The 23,001-nt window shown below is 46.2% G+C and overlaps 1 protein-coding gene across 5 annotated transcripts in view; it reads left to right on the top strand.

Annotated features, from left to right (window-relative positions):
• The window catches only part of RapGAP1 (Rap GTPase activating protein 1), a 314,819-nt gene extending 292,041 nt beyond the window's left edge, over positions 1-22,778 (top strand). For 4 of the 5 annotated variants that reach the window (XM_075685746.1, XM_075685745.1, XM_075685748.1 and 1 more), the window contains 6 exons: positions 4,025-4,190; positions 5,043-5,348; positions 6,345-6,409; positions 7,698-8,035; positions 10,454-10,554; positions 13,013-22,778. In XM_075685746.1, the coding sequence (XP_075541861.1) occupies positions 4,025-4,190; positions 5,043-5,348; positions 6,345-6,409; positions 7,698-8,035; positions 10,454-10,554; positions 13,013-13,117 (1,081 nt within the window). In that variant the 3' untranslated portion in view covers positions 13,118-22,778. Of the gene's footprint in view, positions 1-4,024; positions 4,191-5,042; positions 5,349-6,344; positions 6,410-7,697; positions 8,064-10,453; positions 10,555-13,012 lie in introns of all 5 variants that reach the window. The other variant, XM_075685747.1, reaches the window with a different exon arrangement.
• Positions 22,779-23,001: the final 223 nt, after the last annotated feature.

Raw genomic sequence — 23,001 nt, 5'->3', positions numbered from 1 at the left:
CTTGCCCACTGTCGATTGGCTGAACGTTAAGCCAAACTTCAAGTATATTTGAAAAACTTTTTTGTGAACACACTGTCCTCAGGTATGTCATCTGCTATTTGAAGAGAAAGAAAAATTGATTTTATTGGTTCGTCATGTTTGAGGCCAGTTGTGTGAAGTTGCCTGTTCTAGCCACTTTTTACGGTGCAGGGCTAGCCTAGTTACTAATTTTTGCAAATGAAAAATGCAATATCCAGTTATAGTTCTAACCCTATCACTTACCATCTTAACAATGCTCCCTTAGATTTCATCATGTACTATAAGTATATTGGTGTAGACATTACAATTAAATTGAATTGGACCAATATAGAGTATGTCATTAACAATGCAATTCACCTGCTCGGGTACTTACAGTGCAACTTTTCCAAAGCGCTGTCTACTTTAAAACTACACCTTTACAAGACGCTAATAAGCTCAAAACTTGGAATATGCATCTGCAATATGGGATCCCAGTCGCTTTAGTCTTACTACTTCACTTGAACTAGTACAAAATAACTCTTCTCGTATCATTATTTCTAATTATAACTGTACTGCGAGTATAACGTCAATGAAGCTAACCAGCACTTATTTCATAAAATTTTCCGTCATACCACACTTCACGACGACATCATACCATGGCCTCAAGTACATTTCAAACTCCATCGATCATCGCAGTAACGCACGGATTGATTCTTGCTACACGAAGTCTTTCTTTCAATCTTTCATCCCCCGTACATCTCAGGAATGGAACCATTTTCTCTCAAGCATCGTAGCCATCACTGATAACAAACTTTTTTTGCACTACATTATCTAACATTGTATAATCAGGAGAATCATTGTATTACGAAAACTCACTGCTCTTGTTTGTTTGTTTTACTCTACTGCTTTGTAACCACTCCCCTCTTTAATGGCATACGGCCCTGAGCGTACTTTAAATAAAAAAAATAGAATAATAAAGTGAAGAGTGACTGCCAGAGTTTCAGTGAACATGAAGCATCATTTCCTCAAAATTGCACTGAAGCGGTTTTGAACGCTTTAAAATTATTTGCAGTTTCATGTAACAAATTAACGCTGTGAAGGAGCATGTGATACTTGTTGGTGATGCCCGCAAATCTGATTTTCAAATAGCAAATGACAGAATTTGTGCATTACCAAGTAGGGGCTTGCTATATCACGCGAAAAGAAACAAGTCGGGACTCAACTTGTTACTAATCCGATTATCATAAAATGCCCTTAAAATTAAGCAAGCTTGTATGTCAAATTTTAGCATTCCCGCTCAGTACGATACAAAACTGTAGACTGTTGCTTTCCTGATAGGGCTCACAGCCCTCTATCTGGTAAACTTGCAAACATTTCATGGTGAGGCACGTAGTTCAAGAGGACCTGTTGTTATTATGGTGTCCGTTGAGCTTCTTATGGCTTGGCGTGGGCAGCTTGCAAGTCAATAATCTCTCTTTTGTCCTTCTTCCTGAAAAGAGAAATCATGAAGCCATGTCAAACATGCGCGCAAAGAATGGTGAAACAAAAGTTTGTCCAATAAATGAACAAATCACAGTTCTAGTTGAAGTGTTCAGAAACATACCTTGCGAGGATTCTGCCTCTGTGTTGACACATTCACTGGTGACTTTACGTCCAGAGACAATAGAGTCCAAAGTGGTGATCAAATATAGCAGCATCTTGGAGGCTGGAGGCAAAAGAAGAAAGCCTCAGTTACTATGGTGGAAGCGTGGGTGAGTTTGTGATTCATGTGCGACTAAAAACAGTGCACAAAACGCTCCATGACAGAAAACACACACAACACTGTTTTGAGTGTGCATTTATTTCAATGGTGCCCTTGTGCGGGCTGTGCTTTGCGAAGCCTCGATTAATTTTTTGCCAGCTACTAAGTAATAAACACAGTAATTTTATTATGCATCAAATGATATTAATCCAACTGTATCACCGGAAGTACACGTGCACTAATTTGCTGCGAATTTATCGCAGTGTATCATTCGTGCAGGCACAGCCAAAACTCTTTTTACACTGTACTCCGTGTTAGGAATTTTAGCAACGTGGCAAAATAACATGAGCCTTGTTTGAATTGCCGTTGAAGAGCAATAAATTTATTATGATTTTTCACATTGAAAAAAAATGACTACAGCAATCTGTTTTACCCGCCTTGCACCCGAAGAAATCGCAAGTTGAAAATGCGAAGCACTGTTTTTCGACTCACCGGTGCACACACCCAGAAGCTGCAAGGTTAGTCCACTTTCTTGGGTAGTTTTCAGACAGACTGTGCCCGGTGGTTCCAGCGACGAGTTTTCACGCTAGCTAGCACATTTTTTTTCAAGCAACCCGTGATTACGCGGCTAGACACGGCAGACCACTGACGACGGCAGCCGTGTATGTACGCATTACGCCAGCGAAACGCCGCAGCTGATAAAACTCACCGTCTTTAAGCACGATCGTCTGGTAGCGGCTATCGAATGTCGGATGCAGAAACTGGCTGAGATATTATTGCTGGCTAATTAAGACGAACCTGTGTGATGCTGCACAAAGGCAAGAACCAACCCGTTCGCAAATATAACCGCCGTACAATTTGAACGGACTGCAATCGATACCAGTGGGCTGCTGCTTATCACACGTCAGTGAGGTCTTAAAACCTTTATTCAACTAATAAAGCATAGGCTTTAATAACGTAAGTTTAATAGAAACAATTGTCTGTTTATTTTGCAGAAAGTTACATGTTAACTGTGTTTGACGGTTATTATGTGTGCATATATAGATCAAATATTGAGCCGCGTTGAGCGCCCCTAGCAGAAAAGAGACAAATTTTAAAGTATGCGACCAAATTACAGTAACTCCACTTACGCGCTGATGCTGGAACGCGCCGCGGTTGATATTTCGCCCTCTGTGGCGATCGCTAGAACTTGAGTGTGCGGGGCCTGATGCAATGCGCTCCGAGTTTTCCTAAATGTGAAACAGACTGTACATCGCCCTTCAAATAAAACGTCCACGCACACACACGTAGGCACACACCGCGCGCGGTACGAAACGTGCCCAAACACGCACAGTGCAAGAGGCAATCAAGGCGGTGCGAACGAGAGATGGGAGAGGCGTACCACCCGCTTGTTGAATTTTGCCCCGCATGCGGCGCTCTCAACGCCGGCGCAGCAGCGCCGCTCGCGGTGCCGTTCTTGTCTATAATAAATAGAATGAATTGAAATATGTGGCTCAGAAATATAGCTGACGATGCGACGTTTGACCCCGGATTTTCTGCGACGCGAGCTTCTTAACGCTATGGCGTTAGCGCAAACGAAAAATTGCCATCCCCCTGATATTAGCGCGAAGCTACAAAGGAGGCTCGTGTGGGTTGCTCGTGTAACTTCGAGTGAATAACAACATTTCATCAAAGTTCGTCAACATTGCGAATTTCCATACAGCCGATTTGCGACGTTCAGTTTCGCTACAGTTCGAGTTTGTCCACCCATTGGACATCACTCTGCTAGCTTCCTGGCCTCCTGGTTAGTTCAGATGGAAGAGCAACTGACCCGGAAAAGCGTTGCTGCCGGGTGCGATCCCCGAACGAGGACAAAATTTTTCTTCAACTGCGAAGCTCTCCATCTCGAAAAACCGTACGAGTTGCCTCCGGTAAATGTCCATTTCTTCTTTTGGTGATACTTGCGGATTTCGTCAGTATCCATTTGCCATGTCATGAAGCAAACCGTCACTGGGCGATGATGTCGCAAAATAATTATCGATTCGTTGCACCGCAATTGTCTGCACACGAGCAATGACGCTGAGTAATTGCGCTATAGTTGATGCTCATTCACCTTGTAGAGCGCCGAGTGAAATTGAGTGTACGACTACCAACACTGGAGGACACGCCAGTCAGTTTTGCACACTGTCGTTTGGTTTTGCGTCTCCTCCCGCGTTAGTAGCCGTGCTGAGTTTCACTCCTTGTGTAACGAAATGGAAGAATGTACACAAACAGAGCCCTTAATTTGCCCATTTCTACCGTGCCCAGGTACCGGGTGGCAGTGACTGCTCGACTGGACGTTCCCTTCTTCGAGCCAAAGCTGCCGGTGCCGGCTGAGTTCGAGGCTGGACCCGAGTTCCGCGAGTTCCTGCTGCAGAAGCTCATCAACGCCGAGAACGCTGCGTACCGGGCCGAGCAGTTTGCTCGGCTAGAGGTCAGTCGAGTTTCTCCCTGCTTTGAAGGGCCATAAACATTGAAACAAATTAGACTTTCGGATTGCGATTCTATAAATTTTGCAACGGTCGTGTTATGCTAAGCTATGATTTAGCGGCGTCGCTTAGTCGACGAAGTCGTCAGACAGGCTGTATTTGCGAAGAGACGCTGCGGGTTCGAGTCCTCCAACAAAATTGTAGTTGTAGCAAGGTTTGAGACAGGGCTATAGATGGGGATCCATTGCGAATGAGTGCGACGTTTGGATAGCTTGTTCATATTATATGACGTGGGGATACAGCGAAAGAAACGTGGAGAGAGTCTAGACGCTACATGAGCACCGGTAATCCATGGCGTTAACTTCACAGCGCTCAAACCAGACAAGGACAGGAATGAGGACGAAGACAAGCTTGCAGTTATGTTTACTTTGTACGACCTTCACATGGGTTCCCGTAGGCTTGCCTCGAAGTGCCCGTTTAACGGCTGGTTGTATAAGTTTCCTCAGGGCCGATTATGGTTGTGATTTGGGCTTGTCGGTATAAAATGCATTCAGCGTAGTGCAACTAGAAATTGGGCGCACACTGTCTTGTGGATACGGCGCGTCCTTTTCTTCCTCTGTGTTCATGCGCTAGTTGCGCTGCACTGAAAGCCTTCGTAAATTTCTTAACGGCCAGCTATCTTCCGCTACGCGTCAGACTATCTTCCGCTACGCGCCTTGTGTCGTGTGTCACGAGCTCGTCATTTGTGACTTTCGGTCACAACTTTGGCATGTGGTATTAATTCGGTGCACTTTATGAGCACCTTCAACATGTATTGCACGAACAGGCGAACCGTTCTCGTATTCACCGCGCTCTAGGCCCGGACCCGGTCGTCGCTGCTACAGAACTTGCACGACCAGCTGCTGGGCAAGACGCAGGAGTTCTCTGGCAGCGCCAGCTTCGTGGCCGGCGACGAGCTGGACGAGGGCGCGGCCACAAACGGCGGCTCCTCGGCCGTGGCCAGTGGCGCGAGCTTCCTGGACGGCTTCTTCCGCAAGGCGCTCAGCGTCAAGATCCGCAGCCAGTCCGTCGAGTCCAACCTGGCCAAGCGCTCCTCGTCCAGCGCCAGCAGCAGCAGCCTCACCAACACCGTCATCGGCGAGAACACGCCGCTCGCCACTGGGGTCAGTCACGCTCTGTTCCTCCTCCTCCTCCTCCTCCCCCCCTCGTACACGCGCGGTTCAGAGAAAACGAGAAAAGAAGGGTTTCTTATAGCGTTTTAGAGTATCTAGCAATACGCTGTTGCCGCGTAAAGTGCTAGAAAGGATTTGCGTGTGTGGCTACTGCAACGAGGCCTACGGTCGGCCTTAAGAGTTTACACGACACTAAATTTTCCAAAAATCTGAATTCCCGCAAAGCTCAGGTACATAGCAAGAATTTTTAGACCGCGTGATAGGCAATACAGAGGATATCAGCTCATTGTTTGAGCGCTCAGAAAATCGTTTTAATTTATTTCCTAATAAAGAAACTCAACTCTTTCATTGTGTACTGAGCGCTCGACCTCAAGCCAGATGTATTGCGGTGAAGACATTTTAGCCTGTTAGTGCGTTTCGTTTCAAGCTGTGTCACGCTGCAGTGAAGACTGCGTTTCAAAGCTAACTGTAACGCTGTAACAGCTTTCGTTTGGACATTTCTTTCCGGTATGATTGCGTGAATTTGCCATCAAAGAGAGTCATGTAGAGTTATAGGTAAGAATAAGTTCTGCACTCGAGTGTGAAGTCCAGGAAGAAGTGCTTGGGGCCATTTATCCTGCGCTGAAAATCTGGCCCTGCCAGTTAGTCGTATGAGAGCCATTTGTTGTTAACACAATAGCAGCGAGCCCTGGCACTTAGCTGGTACTTAGCGAGCCATGGGACAACTAGGCTAAACGCAGAGTTGCATAAATTGAGCTACGCTTGATGTGATACACTTAAAGGTTAACCGCGTCTCTCCGGCTTTTGTTTGGTCAGTTTGATGCGGCATTAAGGGTAGGTAATTGAAAATTTGTAATAGCAGTTAGGTTTTCATCCGCACGCACTTACACTCTACTTCATCTCAACATCCCACGAATATTAAGTATGTATTTAGAGTGTCTAAATTCTATTTGCACTGTTACTAAAGAAGTCACGTTTTTACTTCAGACGCCTAAAGCCCAGAGTTCCAAAAGCGTCAACCAGGGATCGCCATCTCAAAGCAGCAGCCGGCGGTGAGTTTTATAATATGTTTTCTTTCCGTTCATTATGTCGGGAAACCTGGCAAGAATATTCAGTAGTCCAATAACTGTTTATACTTAAAACCGCCCTTTTATATTTCGAAAGGTAAATCCCCGTGAACGACTATCTTGCAGACGAGAGTTCTGAACCATGTACGTACGCTAAAATGAAGGCCACCGCTTTCAAACGTTACTTCCCTTCAGGTGCCACGCTATATCTTTTGCTGTCGAACAGCGTAGTTCGGAAGCGTTGGTTTGTCGCACCTCCGTATCTTTAAATATAGACGAACTATAGTTCATATTTTGGTGCAATAGCTAACGCCCACCCGACACCGACTTGTCACTCAATTCATTTGTTTCTGAGTTTGAACTAATGTTATTTCAGAAAACCACAGTGCGTCATTCGTTATGTCAATTACCTCTTAATGCTACGTGCTTCTGCCTCAATGCTAGGTGCATTTGTTATGGCGTCTTGATGGACCTTCTTAACAAAGCAACTGGCCTGCCTGAACAACTAACAAATTTCACTAACGTGCCGAAGCAGCAACCACAGCGCTGCATACTGCACTCCCTGGAGCAGCAGTTTCGAAGCGCCGTCACCGCGACCCTGGAGACTCTGTGGGCCCTTTATTGCAAATGTGGTCATGACTGATATCGCACACAGAGAACGTCGTAACCAGTAGCGAAGTCCACCGTCATGCACCCATTCAGGGGAGGTTTGCCGGACTTCTGCCCACGCCGACAGTCTGGCAGACACGTCGAAGCACCCTGAAAAGCGGATCACGGGGCTCCATCTTGTGTCCTTTCCGTTGCGAATTGCCTGCACGTCGTGTCCACGGAACTCGTGGGAGGCAGCGGTCGTATTGATCGTGTCGCGTTCATTGCACACTCTACCGCCAGCCTCTGCCGTGTGGGTGAACGTTCGAACTCAAAAGAGTGGCTTGCGCGGAGAGCAAAGCCATCTCACCTGTAGAAGTCAGCAACAAATCGAAGCCTACAGGCGGCGAGCGCAGCGGCGAGGAGACGCAGGATGGCGCCCTGTGGGCCGACGCATAGCTACGTACAAAGCTTGTTCTGACGTCATCGCGATCTCTGTACCGAAGGCCCATTGGCACGGTGAGGCTTTATCTTGCCCCACTTAATGTGCCAGAAGCGACGTGTATGCTGCGAAATGTTGTCTCCCGCGTGGACAGCTAAACGTGTCGCCAAAGAGACTGCTTGGTGCCGTACGTCCGTGCCCGAGCGGCGCTAGTTATATCCGGATTTCCGAAAAACTCGACAGGCTGGACTTTCCCACGGTCACCTCCCTGCTGGGCATGAGCCGGCGGCGTCCCAACAGCAGTCCCACCACGCCGGTGTCCAGCCCAGAGACTCCGCCCTCGATGGCCAAGTCTCAGCTGGCCCAGCAGCAGGGCTCTCAGCTGCAGCAGTCGGGCTGCGGCAGCTTCCCGTGCACCGAGTCCGACACGTCTAGTCTGAACAGCGTCGAGTCCGACCTGGGCCTCGGCGCGGCCAGCAGCATGATGCCGCCGCCGGAGATCCCGTCCAGGAACTCCCGCTCCCTGTTCATACAAGCCACGGCGGCGTCAGCGGCCAGTGGAGGCGGACCGCACGCCGAGGGTGCTTATCCTAGCGCTTCTGCACGTTGGTTGGTTGTCTCCCGATGCATGTAGACGAACGCTTTCCTGTCGCTGCCTGCTTGCTTTCCGCTGCTGCCGCAGCGACCGTGTACTGCTAAGTTGGAATCTGGCACTGTGCTTGTTCAATGAACTAATCGTTAGCTACTAAGGTTATTTCTTTTATTTCATTCTACGCCTTTTTAGTACCGTCTATGTATCTCACGCTAGGACTTCCGAAGCGTCGGACAAAAGCCAAAGCCTGTGAGCTACCCGCTATATACGGTGGCTCAGTCATTGTGGCGTTCTTTTGCGGAGCGCAAGGTCGCGTGTACGATTACCGGGAGCGGCTGCTGCATTTTGACAAAAAAAAAATTAGGTGTAAACATGTCCGCGCGTCTTGGTTTGGATGCACATTAATGAGCCGCAGGGAGTCGAAATTAACCCATAGCCCTCCACAGCGCACCTACAGCTTTTCAATGTCCCATCTGTCATTCTTTTACTTATAAAGCTAAACGGGTACCGGGTGCCCAGAGAAAAAATCGGCCAAGTGTAGATTACGTTGAAAACTGCACGCCAACGCAATTAGAACGTGGGTAAAGGTAACGCGTGCGGCCCCTCTGTACATAGGGCTTTTTCTCGAGCTCGTGCGCGAGCTCCGTGGCTGATTTGCATACGAGCTTCGCGGGAACAGCAGTTCTCCTTCTAGCATTCATGCTAAAAGAAGAATTACTCTTTCAACGAAAAGGGCTGTGTTCCTTTGTCTTGTCTTCTTATTTCCGCTGCGAGTGTGTAGTTCTTGAACGCCGATAGCACCGTTTGAAGGTGTTCTCACTGCGATTATATCTGGGGAAGCTGTACTTTCACGCGTCGTGGCGTTTCTTGTTTTTCGCGGATCCGTTTCGCCCCCTTTCCCCGGCAAATAATATGTGGTTCCTAGTTAGAGAACACTTTAACTACCAAGCCGGAGCTGTACTCGTACTCGTTGTCCGTACCATTATCTCTAAGGACGAGCCGTGCTCGTCCGGATCACGGCTTCTACATTGCTTAACTCAAACGAGCCGCGCTTGTCAACTCAGTTCGCGTCCTGCATTTAAGTTTCGGCACTCTAACATATTCTTCGATGCTTTCGATTCCTTCGTTATCATCCGTTCAAACTTTACACCATTGCAGAAGGAAAGCCTCTTCTTCAGGATAGATGTCTACACTTGATATCTTGGGTCAATATGAGAGATGAACAGTACCTATATTTTTTTCAGTCCTTATGTTTTCCCAGTTTGAACGAACCGCGCAATAATTTGGAGGAATAAAAAATATTCTCAAACTCTGTACACTTCTTTTGCGAAATAATTAATTTTGGAGTTAAAGCGCAAGTGTAAAGACGGCGAAATCTTGTTACGACCAGATAATTTTCATTGCTTCGTTCTGAGCTTGCGAGCATGTGCTTTGTTATCCGGCCTTGTGGCTAATTGCGTTCAGTGTTGAGCACTAGGGCAGGAAGGCCTGTATGACTATATCGTGAGACCTTGCAAAATAACACCGCCTGCGTCACTCCAACCAGTGGCGTGAGGAATCGCCTGCACATTCGCTTCATCTTTGCCGCTTCTGTCTAAGTCATTGATTCTTCTGTGTCTGAACGTCTTTATAAAGGACCCGTTTACTTCACTGCAACTTGAGGAAAGAAAACACTAAACGCAGAGTTATCGGAGCGACATTAATACGATGGAAAAAGGAATTGTTAGGCTTGTCGGCATTGACCTGCATATACGTGCGCGGTCATTCCGTGCGCACGGAGAATCGATTACTGGTGCTGAAATCGTACATCTCATTCATCTATCCTTAATAAAAGATAAAGCTACTTTTGGAAACTGTCGAATAAAATAAGATTTAAATGTGGGCGATGAATACGTCGCTGACCTGACGCATAGCTATACCGCAATACGGATAGTCGCCCGTTGTAGCCGGCGGCTGACTGGACGATACTTTGTTGCGATAGGCTGTGCATGCGGACTGATGCCGATAAGATAAGGTAAGGATGCAACACTGTTTGACGTTTCTTATCGTAAACGCCAGGCCGGCACGTTCCAGCGTGATGTCAAGAAAGCAAGAAAGCTGCCGCGTTCATTAAATACGTCGTTTTAAATTGGGCTGACGCATATGGGATAACAGGTCGCAATCAGAAGGTACATCGGCAACGCACCTCTGTAGCCATACGGCCGCTCAGTCGGATTCTTTCCTCCTTTCTTCTTTGTTACGTTGGGTACTGCATGTTTAACTGCATGATTCCCCTTGTAGTTCGTAATGCACGAATAACTGTCGCACAAGCAGTTTCTGTCTGCACGCGTGCTGCATGTTTTAATACGGCTCACAGAGCGACGCATCCAGTGTTTTCGTGTGCGTCTCCCCCTTCGTCTTTCGACAGGTGCCGATACGCTCCAAGGCTTTCAGGAGCAGATCGAGAGCCTGGCACAAGAACTAGCGCGTATGAAGAGGGAAAAGTTTGACTGGCTCAAGGATAAAGCGGTGAGTGATTACTGTACATTGGGACATTAGACATGTAGAGTTACAAGTACAATGTTTGGTTGGGGTGTGCGAACGTTTGATACTTTGGAATAACGAATCAAGTAGTGGTCGTATTCGATTCCAATCGAATGGTCACACTACTCGTAAATGCGAATATTTTTTTTTCGAATAACTTTCTCATATTTTAAAGAGCTAACTCTGCGCAGTCAAACTTCTAATTGGAGTACATGCATTCTCATTTTCATCCTCGCGGGTATAGTGTAGGCATAAAGCTTGAGAACTTTCGTAGTGGAAGCAGGCTGCGTTGCTCAAGGAGACAAATTTGACCCGCTTTACAGCAGTCATACGCACTCTCCGAAGAGTCCTGCAGTGTATGAGAACAAACCGCTTAATTGTTCCGGATTTGTGCTTTCTTTAATAAGCACAAATCGTAACGCACAATTGAATGACAATAACCTTGCCAGCGACGTGAATACTATAGGATGTGAACATCGGTTGTACACCAATTGTGAAGATGGCTATTCGGAACGTATTCGACTCGATTCTGGCACTATTCGATTCGTACTTGATTCGGTCTCATAATCTATTCGTGCACTAATATATGTAGAAGTACAACGTTAAGCAGGGGAGTCCATTGAATCATGCGGCATTATATGTTGGCGCGTCCCGTAGACATATGCGCGCTTCCTTCGCTTCCTTCGTATGACTACCTAAAGACTCTAAGAAGTGTGTACAGCGGCTTCAACAACAACTCAAGCAACTATGCCATTTTCCCTTTCTTTTGTGTACTCTTATTATTTTTTTAAAAATTTGTGAAGGGTTTCGACTGTCTATGTTTATCTTGCTTATTGCTTTGTTTTAGGGTATCATATTGGAATAAGGGAAGGGGGGGGGGGGCTTGTTAATGGCCAAACTTATCATTTTGTCGCAGTTGATAAGCAACAATGAAGCTAGCTTCAATGTTTCCCGTACAGTATTCACAGTGCACAGCGTTATTTTTTAGTTTCCGTTTTCTACTGCGGCATTTAAATGATCGTAAACCTGTGATACATCTGAAAAGGATAGAACTAACGAATGCGGGACACGACGCACAAGAAGTGGGGTTCACAGGGCTATTTTTGCGTTATTATCGTAAGTGCAAAAACCACTGCGGTATCGTTGATCAGCAGATATCATAATTTTTCTTTCTTTTTTGTTTTTTCGAATGCTCCGAGTTTTAAAGAAGTCCATCTTTCCGTGAAATAACTTTGTGAAGAAGGCCGCGTGGCGTCGTGTTTAGACACCTTTGCAACGCATCTGTACCTCAAAAGCAAAAAAAAGAAAAAAAAAGTTGTTTCAATACTCAATCTTGCGTCGACAGGGGCAAGCGAAATTGGCTTTCCTCGACTCCGTGATTCGTTAGGGTGCCGCACCGTAGTCGGTGCGTCAGGATATTGTAAATTGACATACATCGCAGCAGACTGTATGGCTCTTGTCCATGCTCTGCGCGCTCGCAGCTCGCAACGTCTGCTTGGGGGGAGCAGAGGCATGACCTTCGACATCCGTGCGCGCTGCCTCGGTCTTGGAGGCCATGATAGAAAAGGCGTCGGTATCAGCTGCTATAGGGTTTACGGAAACAAAGAGGAATGGTGCGAAATTCCTTCGACTTCGTTATTTGGGTTTTGCTGACAGGCCAATTCTTTAATCCCCACCTCACCACTACTCGCAGCAGACGATCGTGAAGGCATTGTTTCACTTTTCAAGGGCAATAACATGCGTGCAAAAATTTTACTACATTTACGGCCTGGTATTAACATACGTCGACGGAAATGCGCATGTTTATGTGCATGGTCTCCCGCTCTGGCTATTTCCGTGTTATCATTACTACCTTTATACATTTATTTGATTTATTGCTGTTAGCCACAACTTATGTATTTTTGTTGCTTTATTGACCCCCCTCCCCTCCCCTTCATTTCCCTTTCATGTATTTCCCGAACTGGGCAGTTATGTGAATAAATAAATGCAATATCTCCCTGTCCCTCAGTTCGGGGCATCGAACTGGATTTTCTATTTGTATGAGCTTTCTTTTCTCGCTTTCCTGCCTTTCCTTGCTTTTTTTCACTCTCTCTGTCTTTCTTTAATTTTCTTAATCTGAGTCATTTCTGAGCCACATTCGTTAGCACAGTTCTTCAAGTGCACAAGCCCGAGTTGCCGTTTATCTCTCCCGTCGCGCGTGCAAGCGCACTCTTTCCCTCTGTTTCCCCTTTCTTCCTTACCCCGTGCGTAGGGCGACAAACCAGACGTTCGTCTGGTTGGCCCTTCCCTTCTTTTCCTATACTTTCTCTCTCGCTCACTCTCTTCTGTCTTTGCGAAACTTCGCAACAGTCACACTCGTCTAAACTGTGCCCAAAGTGCGAGAGAGTGCCTTCCCCGACGCCCTATACCTCTTCTACATCCGCCTTTCATTTTTTTCTCGCAGATCGTGCAGGCCGAAATGCAGAAGCTTACCGACAAGGAAGTGCGTCTCACGACGGAGCTCTCCCTCGCCAAGCGCGAGGTGGCCCGGCTCTCGAAGCTCGTCTGATACCCCGGCGACAAGCTCTCCGCCATCGTCATGGCGGACTCCGCGTCGCACCACTGCTAGTCAACTCTATACCTGCGAACGCTTTCTTCTGTTCCATGACTGTTGCGAGAAGGAAAAGTGCGCTGCAAACACATGCCAAAAAAGGAAGAGACACTGAAAGGGAACGGTTGATCGGCACACCAGGTGTCACCTGTTACGCACCTACCTGCTGCCCCGCCGATTGTTTTTTTTTTTCCCGTTTCATGCCAGAGACTAACGCATTTCCTTCCGCTCTGCGCCCTGCATCATTTTCGCCACAAGTGAGCTATACACACACACACCATGGACAGTGTCGAGATCCTTTCTCGTTATTTTTAAGATTTAGTTTACGTGATTTGTGCGTTTGTGTAATGATTCACTTTCACTATGTCTTTCTTTTCCCATTTTTCTTTCCAAGCCATGCGTGCATTGTTACTTCGTTAAAGAAAAAGTGTCACGTTTTCTTTTTTTTTTTTTTGCGAATGGCATGCGTTTGGCTTGACCGCGCAATGCAAATGTCTGTGAAATTAGGAGATATCCCTGCATGAGGGGAAAAAAAAAAACTCGTATGCCGCATATTCCCTACATCCGTTAATCTCGTATTAGAATATGAGATCACGTACAAATCATACGAGAATAATGGATTCGTGAGATATGCTACGTACGATGAGTTTTTCGAGATGGGCGTATCTTTTGCTTTCGCGAAGCACATTGACGACTCCGTTTTGTGGATAGCTTTTATTTATTTCCATTGTTTAAAATTTTTGCGTCAAACTGTGCTGACGTATAACGAAAAATTGAAACTGCAGTGTAGGCAGTGTTTAAGTGCAATGTTTAAGTATTTGACCAGACGCAGCACGTTGCATTGTTCAATATTTGTCTAATTTTATCATTTTATAAAGATTTTATTGTTTCTGTATTTAGTACCATGCAAGCCAAAGTTTCTTATAGCTTCTCATCATAATTCTTGGTTGTGCTGATAAATTTTTTTTCTGAGAAAGACCAAGCGACCTGTACAGAGCTTTTAAACCATCAACATGCGTATCTTCTTCCGCATCATCTTATCTGATGTTGTTCTTCTTTCTTATTTCTTTTTTTAGCAATTTGTGTTTGTGTACCCTTTGCATCCCGTTTCCCCGTATAGACGCATTCGAATGAAGCTGGCATGCTTCTATGTTTTCGTACTTTACGTGAAGACCTCAAGATACTTCGCCAATGTGTACACTTAACAGTTTCTGTCTCTTATTTCTCAATCTTCTCGCTTACAGCCTTGAAGATGTCAATCGCATCGGTAGCTCGCTCTTTAAAATGTTGATGGACGTCTCTCGCATGTTTGACTTCCTTAAATAGATGTTCAGGAGAATAGTTTTATTTAGCCTGTACATGTATTACCCTTTACGAAATACCGGAACGCCAGAGAAGTGGACGGTACAAACAGCTCCGTTAGCTACATCTTGCAATGCTTTGCTCAAACAAAACGCGTTCCAAGTGATTGGGTTGCATAACTATTGTTGTCGAAGAAAAAAGAACAGCTATAAGTTTTCTTGTTACTACCGACGCCTCTACATCATCAGCTTAGCGATGTATGGTCATTGCAATTATACTTCGGTGTGCTGTAGTTGAACTCAGTGTCACGAGGTGGCACCAGTAGCGCTTCTGCTCTTCTCCGTCTCCCTTGAAGCCCTCTGTAAGCGCAATAATAGAGCACTGGAGACGTCGACGCATGGATGGATGGATGGATGTTAGGAGCGTCCCCTTTGGAACGGGGTGGTGGGTGGCGCCACCAAGCTCTTGTTACCAGCATCAGCCCTGGCAGCGTCATCTTGTGATGCTTTCTTCAATCACAACGCATTAGAAAGTATTGTCTTGCGTCATTGTATTCGCGGAGGGAATACAAAACAAGTTCACTGCATGATATTGATTGCCCTGGTTGAGGTTAACGTCACAAGATGCCGCCAACAGCGCCGCTGCGTTAAAGCCTCTTGCTGCGCAATCTGTATCTCTGACGTTCCTGTATTCCGCGAACTCTAATACGTTATATGGCGACACTCTATTGATGTCTACTCCGCGGACACTTCTTGCGGTATGTGCGCATAATGTATGTCCCGCTCTCTTGTACACGAAGCCTGCATTTCACTTGTGCCACCTTCAGGTTCAGGTGCGTTACTCACTTGGGTTCAGCTTGCGCGTGCGGCCTTGGAAAGATTATTGTTGACTTCCTACAGACATCGCATGGCTTTCTGTTGCATAGTTGCTCTGTGCGGAGGTCTCTAGATTGCCAACAAAAATTTTTGTACAGGGTATGCACGGGATATGCGCGTAGTGGCCGCGTCTCGAGCAGGCCTGCGCTTTTCAGCCATTGGAGACTGCCCGTCTCCCCTGTTATTGTTCAAAGTACTCTCGGAGATCGTGTGCGCTGTGCTGTGCAGTTTCTCGAACACTACGCAAACCTTCTGCGTCATCAGCATGTTGCAGGTGTGTTTAGCTGTAGCCTGCTGTCCAGGAAGTTATTTATTACTGTATATATATATAAACGTGTGCATTTCCTCTGGCACCCAGAAAAAGAATAGCAGTATTGTAGCAGAAACTTTGATCTCTTAGAGGATTGAGAGAAATAACGAGTAATGTTCTCGACACTTGCGATGACTGGAGTCGGCTTCGAAGTGACCGTAGTTACACTCCTTCCAAGTGTTTACGAAGCCGGTTGAATGTCGTCGATAGTTAGAGGTGTGGTTTCAGAGAGTGAACGGGAAAAAATATTGCGGTTCCGCACATGTTCAAAGTAGAGAAGATGTCTTAGTGTGTGTAATTCAGTGTATACACGGCCTATGTCTGAAATCCGATTTTATGAAGTATAGGAGACGCAGAGTATTTATCCAAAAGAGAAGTTTCGAGAAGTCGGCGGGTTGTGAACAGCCGAGTGTTTGGCGAATCGTGGAACGGAAACGAGTTCGTTAAATTGGCCATTCCGTAAAATCGGGTTTCGTAAGATGAGGTCTCGAAGGTACGAACGTCGCGTGTCTCGTGTCGTGTTCGTAAACTTGTCGATGCTCGTGATATTTCCGCGCGCTACACATGACGATGATCTTTTTTTGAATCTCTTCTGTATAAGTAGCTGTGACGTCCGTGCGATAGGCTTAGGGACTACACGGGAATTCGCCAATGGCGAGAGGCCGTGTTTAGGGTTAGTGTCGTGCAGTTCGTAACGCCGTATGTAAGCGTTCTTTATACCAGTGCCCGTATTTTCGATGTAAGCTCATATATATATAGCCTCGGGTAGATAGAGACAACAGATTCCCGCGATTCAAATAACGAGAAGTCGCTGTCAACGTTCACCTTCAGAGTTTTGCACTGTCTCGGTGCAGTTAAGCCTCTACGCGTAGATTTTAGTCGTCAAGTACAAGGCCATTGAGTTATCTATCCCTTCTCTAAATACGCTGTTGAATTCGTTTGACGGATTCCGTGGGAACAGTCGTCACCTCGCATTGTTCATAGCGGCAAGTCAGTGTACACGCTAGCTAAACAGACAACGTAGGTGCTTTGAAGACTTGAAGACTATTGCGTTGAAGACTATCGTCGCTGAAGACTATACATAAGGGTTGAGATCAGGCATGCTTTCAATGGCCCCTCGCCAGGTTGGCTCTTTTTAAAACAGAAAAGCGCAGCGTGTACATCACGCTCTGACGATAGTGTCTGCAGAGTATTAGCAGCGATGCGCGCCGCGAGAAACAGCTGAAATTTCCAACCGACCAAACGCCGCGCGCCCCTCCCTCTCGACGAAGCTGCGTATCCATCAGAGAGCGAAGGACGCAAGCAAACATGATGATTATTGTTATGATTGGAGTTTATGACAGCAAGTGCGCCAAGTGGCCAAAGAGTGCCCGCAAGCAAAAAATGCCGGCACGTAAAACGCACTGCCAGCTATGAGTCCCTTATACAATGAAACGGGACTTTCGAAAAATCGTCCGATGCGGAAGATGGGGGGGGGGGGGGGGGGCGCTTTAAAGCGCCAGAGCTGACAACATAGAGGGTGAGTATTTAATGCCGACAAAACCGTAATTATTTTGTCTCCAATATTTCACGTTCTGTCTCCCTGTACGTGTCATTCCGCTATTCAGCTGTTCCAGCAATGTTCACTTGGGATAACAGAGTAATACTTATGTGAACAAAATTCGCGGGGCCTGGAGAAACAATTGAACTAGTTACTCATACGTTCAAGAAGAAAAGTGTAGTAAGTGAGAAAGTAAAACGTGGATATTTAGTTTTTTGTCGTCGGTGCAGGAGTTTCGGACTTGTTCGTGGAATCCCATAAAGAAGAAAAAGCTTGTTGAAGCAATGTTCCATCAAATAGTACCTCACTGCTTTTGCAGGCACAATTCGCTCTCTGTACGTATACGCGTTGTGTGCATGCGAAGACATCGCCAGAAACGTCTGTTCTTCAGTCTTGGTTGCTTGCTTGGCGCTTTACACGCTCGCGGAAACTCTCGTTTCTGCCAGATTTTGTGTTGCGAAATGGTGACAGTGCGGGGTCGAGTAATTTGCTTGGCTCGGCTTAAGATTGTAGTTTAAGTGCGGTATCTACTAGTCGTCGTTGGAGTTGCGCGCCGTAGCGAACCGTCGATTCCGCTGGCTCTACAGAAAGCGAAATTTGAGGGAATGCCTGTTCTCCGGGATGATTGTCGATCGTGGGGCGTCTTGCGAGAGCTCTGATATCTCGCACTTAGTCGCGCGTATCTGTACAAAGCGAGCGCAGCAAGTAAGTGTGATGTGAACGAAAGCAGTGTTGAGCGTTATCGCACTTGTTCATTCCACGGCACGTTTTCTGGAGCGAGATAAGGGAGGTCCATCGCATAAAATGGAAGTATCGACTGCTTTGTGTGTATACGTTAAGAAGCAGAAAAAATAGAACACTTCGAACCCTGGCTATTGGCCTCACCGTGTCGTCTGTTGTTAAGCCTGTCGAAACACCTTTCGTATCGCAGTGTATGTACTACATTGCGCAGTGTGACACCGTCCTCTTTGCGGATCATCGACACTTATATACCGCGAGTCATATACTGTACGAATGATCTAAATAGTCGTATCCTCGCGCTATAGCGTACGCGTTGCTAGAAGGCCTCGTTATTGTATTTCGCGAGGCCTTGTAATGGGTTTTCTTTCTCGAACGAAAGCGTCAGGGCGGTATACGCGAGCGTGCGAGCGGAATAAGTGCGCTGTGCGACCGAAAGCGTGCGACGTTGTAAGTTTCAAGCAATGAGCTGCATTTCGCTGCGCGAGTCATTCGAAATTTAAAATGAAGTTATGTGATTTTACGCGCCAAAACCGACATCTGGTTATGAGGCACGCAGTGTATATATATAGTGGGGGAACTCCGCATTAATTTCGACCACCCGTAGTTCTTCAAACTTCATCCAATGCACGGTACACGCATTTTTCTTTTCTTTCCTTTCTTTCTTTTTCGCATTTCGCCCCTATTAAAATGCGGCTGCCGCGGCTGGGGTTCGGTCCCGCGACCTCGCGCTTTAACTGCGCCGACGCCAAAGCCACCAAGCAACCAGGGCGGGTCATTTGAATTTTTCGTTCCTTGCTGCAGAATCGAGGCTGACAAAACCCACTCGCCACGAGTCAACGTACGCGCGCATACGATGTGGACAGGCTCAATGGATACGCAAGATTTATTTTTCCACCCCCACGTCCTCGTTAGGCGTGCGTGTTTCTGCCCGAGACCAAAGATTAATCGCGTCGTCCGACCATTTTAGTTTCGAGGAAGCAACGACGCGTTTGCGTGCGTAAGCCAGATACAGCTTTCGTCTGCTTTTCTTCGGCAATGACGTTTCCGACGAAGGCATTATCGCCGTTAACAGTTTCTCGAAGTGCACCGTTCGTGTGTGAGCACGCCTTATTTTATTCTTGAGAGGGATTTTACGAGAAGTTTGCAGCGGCCTAACCTCGGACATGAACTTTAATAATCACGTCTTTGTGTACGCGTTCTTCGCGTGAATTCACTCGCGAGCAGCGCAACAGTTCGTCGGCATTCGGAGGTACGTAAAATGAGACGGCTAATGCCGAGTCCAAAGCTTAATAGCAATATAAAAAAAAAACGTCATTATATCTGAATTGTGATTTGAAGCACGAGTTGGCATTTTATTTGTATTCGTATGTTGCATATACTACATAAAATTATAAGAGTGCCAGCGAGAACTGTGTATATATGCGCCACGTCGCAGTAAGCTAGAGAAACGCAGTTGTATTGCTTCCTTCCTTCTTTCTTTTTCTTTCTTTCTTTTAATGCCAACCGATAAGCACACCCTATCTCATCATTATGTATGCGATTCGCTGTAGTAAAAAAAAGTAAAGCTTAAACAAAGCAAGCCCGACAAATAAAAGCGTGAGCAGAGAAAACATTGATCTGCATTCGCTAAAATATGCAGGTGACGAATCTGGAGTGTAAACAGTCAGGATGGCTTCGATGTTGTCCCCTTCCTTCGTGTCGGGCACGCGTCCAATTTGTGCCAGAACTCGTCTTATTCGGAAGCCTACACTTAAAAAAAAAAAAATCGCCTTGCGACGCGGTCGGAAGAGGGGAAACAGGTATTCGCACCAATCTACGAAAGTGCACATTAAGGCGACCCGAACAGAGTGAGCTCACTCTCGCAAACTCCTTTCGTGGAGAACTCCAAATTTCCGTTCCAGGCATCGCTGAAGTACTGACACGCCGACAGCAGACGGCGTTTGCAGGCCGCGTTGCCTAGATAAGGCCTTGATACACACGTACAGAAGTTCAAAACAGTGCACAGGTGTGTATGAATCTAGGCTTCCTATAACGATGAGAGCGCGTGAGAGATTTTCTCTCCGCTTTCGTATATATACTCTGAATGTTGACTTGAAGGCTAAGTCACCTTCTAGAGTTTGTCGTTGTGTAAACGCTCGTGTGCAGTACACTCCTGTATTAGAACAGTCGGCTGCTCTCTCCTTCGCTGATGATCAACTTAACAGGCTCGCTACTTTGCCATCGCTCTTCTACTTCAATGCATGCAAGCTTGTGCAGAACTGCGCGCGCTGATCTCATAACCCTCGTGCAAGCTCATCTAATTTCCTTAATCGGCACATTTGCTAATGAATCGCAAAGGAGAGCTGCTGAACGCGTACTGTTTGACTGTGCACTTCTTAATTCGTGTTTCGAAGCTCAACCATTCTCCTCAGTCGGATGGACAGGCATCAAAGATTAGCAATCGTTCGTATCAGTACAAATATAAACTGTATGAAGCTTTAAAAAAAGGAAAGGCTGCGGTGCAATTGAAACGAAGCGAGAATTATTTCGTTTCCTTTCGTGTTCAGGGTGCCTAAGCATGCTGTGGCAACTCCCCTGTTATGCGCTATAGGCCATTAGAGCAGAAAGTGAAGCCAAATTGCATTGTTTTTAGGTGGATAGCATGCATTTCGCCTAAATATGTAGGTTTGATCTCTGGTAGACAAGAAGCGTAAATCCCACTGCTAATAGTTGTTAGCGTGCAGTGTTAATACTGACGCTAATAAAACGCATCGCTAAATCGTGTTAGTAATCGCCGAGTTACGATGTGTGAGTTTACTCATAATGGCAAGGGCTTTAGCGCAATTAAAAAAAAGACAGGGACGACACAGAGACACAGGACAGCGCTGTGAGTTTCTTTTTTTTTTTTCGTCTTTCTGGAGATTTGCTGCTAGGCATCTGTAGTAAATAAAACGAACAAAAAGAGAGCATCGCACGGAGCCCTGTGTGATGCAGGTACTGCTGCAATGAGTCAGCGCATTTCCGGTCCGTTATCCAACGGGTATACAGTCCCCCGGAACACTAGGCTTCAGTTTGGCCTCCCTGTGTATCTTGCACCTGTTATAATATACCGAGCACCAGGGCACGGCTTCGGTAACAAGATTGCTTCAATATTGGCGCCGGCCGCTGCGCTGGACACGAACCCAATTTTCCCCAGAGCTTTATCTTATTAGAAATAGAAGGTAGGCCTGATAGGTGCGGATTTACGCAGTGTTCGAGTTGTCACACAGTTCTTTGGAAAGCACCCGTGACCGTTGGTATACAGTCTGCGGCTGTGTGACACCGGTCCGTCGTGTTGTGCAGAGTGTGTAGTGTCCGAAAGTTTCCCTATGCATTGTTCCTCTGTAGGCTGTACTCGATGCTCGTGCACGTACTGGATTCTTCGTGGTCGTCGACCTCGTTCCAACGACTTCAAAGTGAGAACTGTAGCATACGTGCAGGCATGCGCGTCTAGCGAAAAGTGTGTTTCCTCATTATCGAGTATACCCGGTTGGCTCACGTGTTCCTCGAGTGCAATATGTAACGCTATCGCCACGCTCCTGTCGACGATGTTGCCGAGACTACGCAGGATTTGTATTAGACCGTTATGTAGTGCCACCTTTGCATGTAGCGCTTTATATGGCGCTCAGAGATTTGTGGTCCGTATTTGTGAGGTCTGTTCTCAAAAGAATGTTATACAGCGTTTACTGCAGAGTATGTGTTTCGGAGTGCTGACGTTAGAGAAAGAAGGGATGAAAGGTGGGACTTAAGATTGAATCGAATGCAAATGAGACTTGCAACTGAGATGTTTCGCTAAATGTTCCTCTTTCATTGACTGTTTACTTTTATCACATCTTAAAAAAATATACACCAGTTTAAAATAGCAGAAGGCGTTGTCATACTTTCTTTAATTAATGTGAAAGACGTAGGGAAGGCTTCGTCAGGTTTGCGTTGAAGTACTTGACATCTTAGACATTGCCTTTGACTACATGTAATGCCAAATTCTGTAGCCTCGACACACCAGTTGTTCTTTTGCTGTTTTTTTCTTTCTTTCTTTCTTTTTGCTTACCTTTGGCAGAGTGAAAACAAATAGGTCTATGTCGGCTTTTCTACAATTCTTGTCGTGGTTCTCATATGTTGCAGGGAAAGCATTCCCCGTAGTAAGCGTGTTTCGTTCGGTATTCGTCAAAGTAGCAAAAGTCCTGATGATCATGGTTTCTCCAGTTCCACACCATTGGCGCCACTCCTGTCGAAGAGAAAAAGAAAGAAAGCGAAGCAGCGAATCTAGCAATGCCATAACGGTGTTTCGTGTTATTTAACGTGTCGCGTATCATAGCTGTTCATTAAATATTTATTTTAATTTATTGCCGTGCCATAGTATTTTGGTATAAGTCCTCTCGCGAGATGCCACCGCGCGCGTCACTGAAACATAGGGCAAAAAAAAATGACATTGTTGGAATAGTCAACACTCCTCACGCGTTACCGTTGTCGTGTACAGTTTCAGATATATATAGTATGGTTGCCGCAACAGCTTACTGTGCAGCGCCTGTAGATTGCTCCTACGCATTGCTCTTCCTCTCCATCCCTGCTGCTTAATGAGAAGCGTGCGTACAGGTGCAGCGCAGCGAAATATAGTACCGCTGTCTGATTGAAGATGGAACCTGCGGGATCTCCTGCTGCGCGGCGTGACATGAGACCTATTACATGCTGTGCATATATATATATAGTGGTGATAAGATATACATATATATTGCGTATATTTTTGTGTGACAAAGTGCGGGAAGAATTCGCGTCGGCGTTGTCGGGACGAAAATGATGTACAATAAAAGCTCGATGTCATTGCTGTTGTTAAAACTGCGTTTGTTATAGTTTGCCTGTTTCTTCTTGTGCCTGTTTGACGTCGAGTCGGCGGGCTTACGACGTGGGCGATGCCCTCACTGCAAGTAGGAGTACGCTTCCCAATTCTTGCCGCTCCGTAAGTTTGATGGCATTTCCAAGGGTGACGTAAATGGCTATTGGAGCTCTAAAGGTTCAGTGGATGGTGTCGTTTATTGGAAAGAAGAAGTATTGATATGTG

Source organism: Dermacentor variabilis, chromosome 3, assembly GCF_050947875.1.
Source record: "Dermacentor variabilis isolate Ectoservices chromosome 3, ASM5094787v1, whole genome shotgun sequence".
NCBI lineage: Eukaryota > Metazoa > Arthropoda > Arachnida > Ixodida > Ixodidae > Dermacentor > Dermacentor variabilis.
Note: the sequence above shows the minus strand (reverse complement) of the source record. Positions and strands in the feature narration are given on the sequence as shown.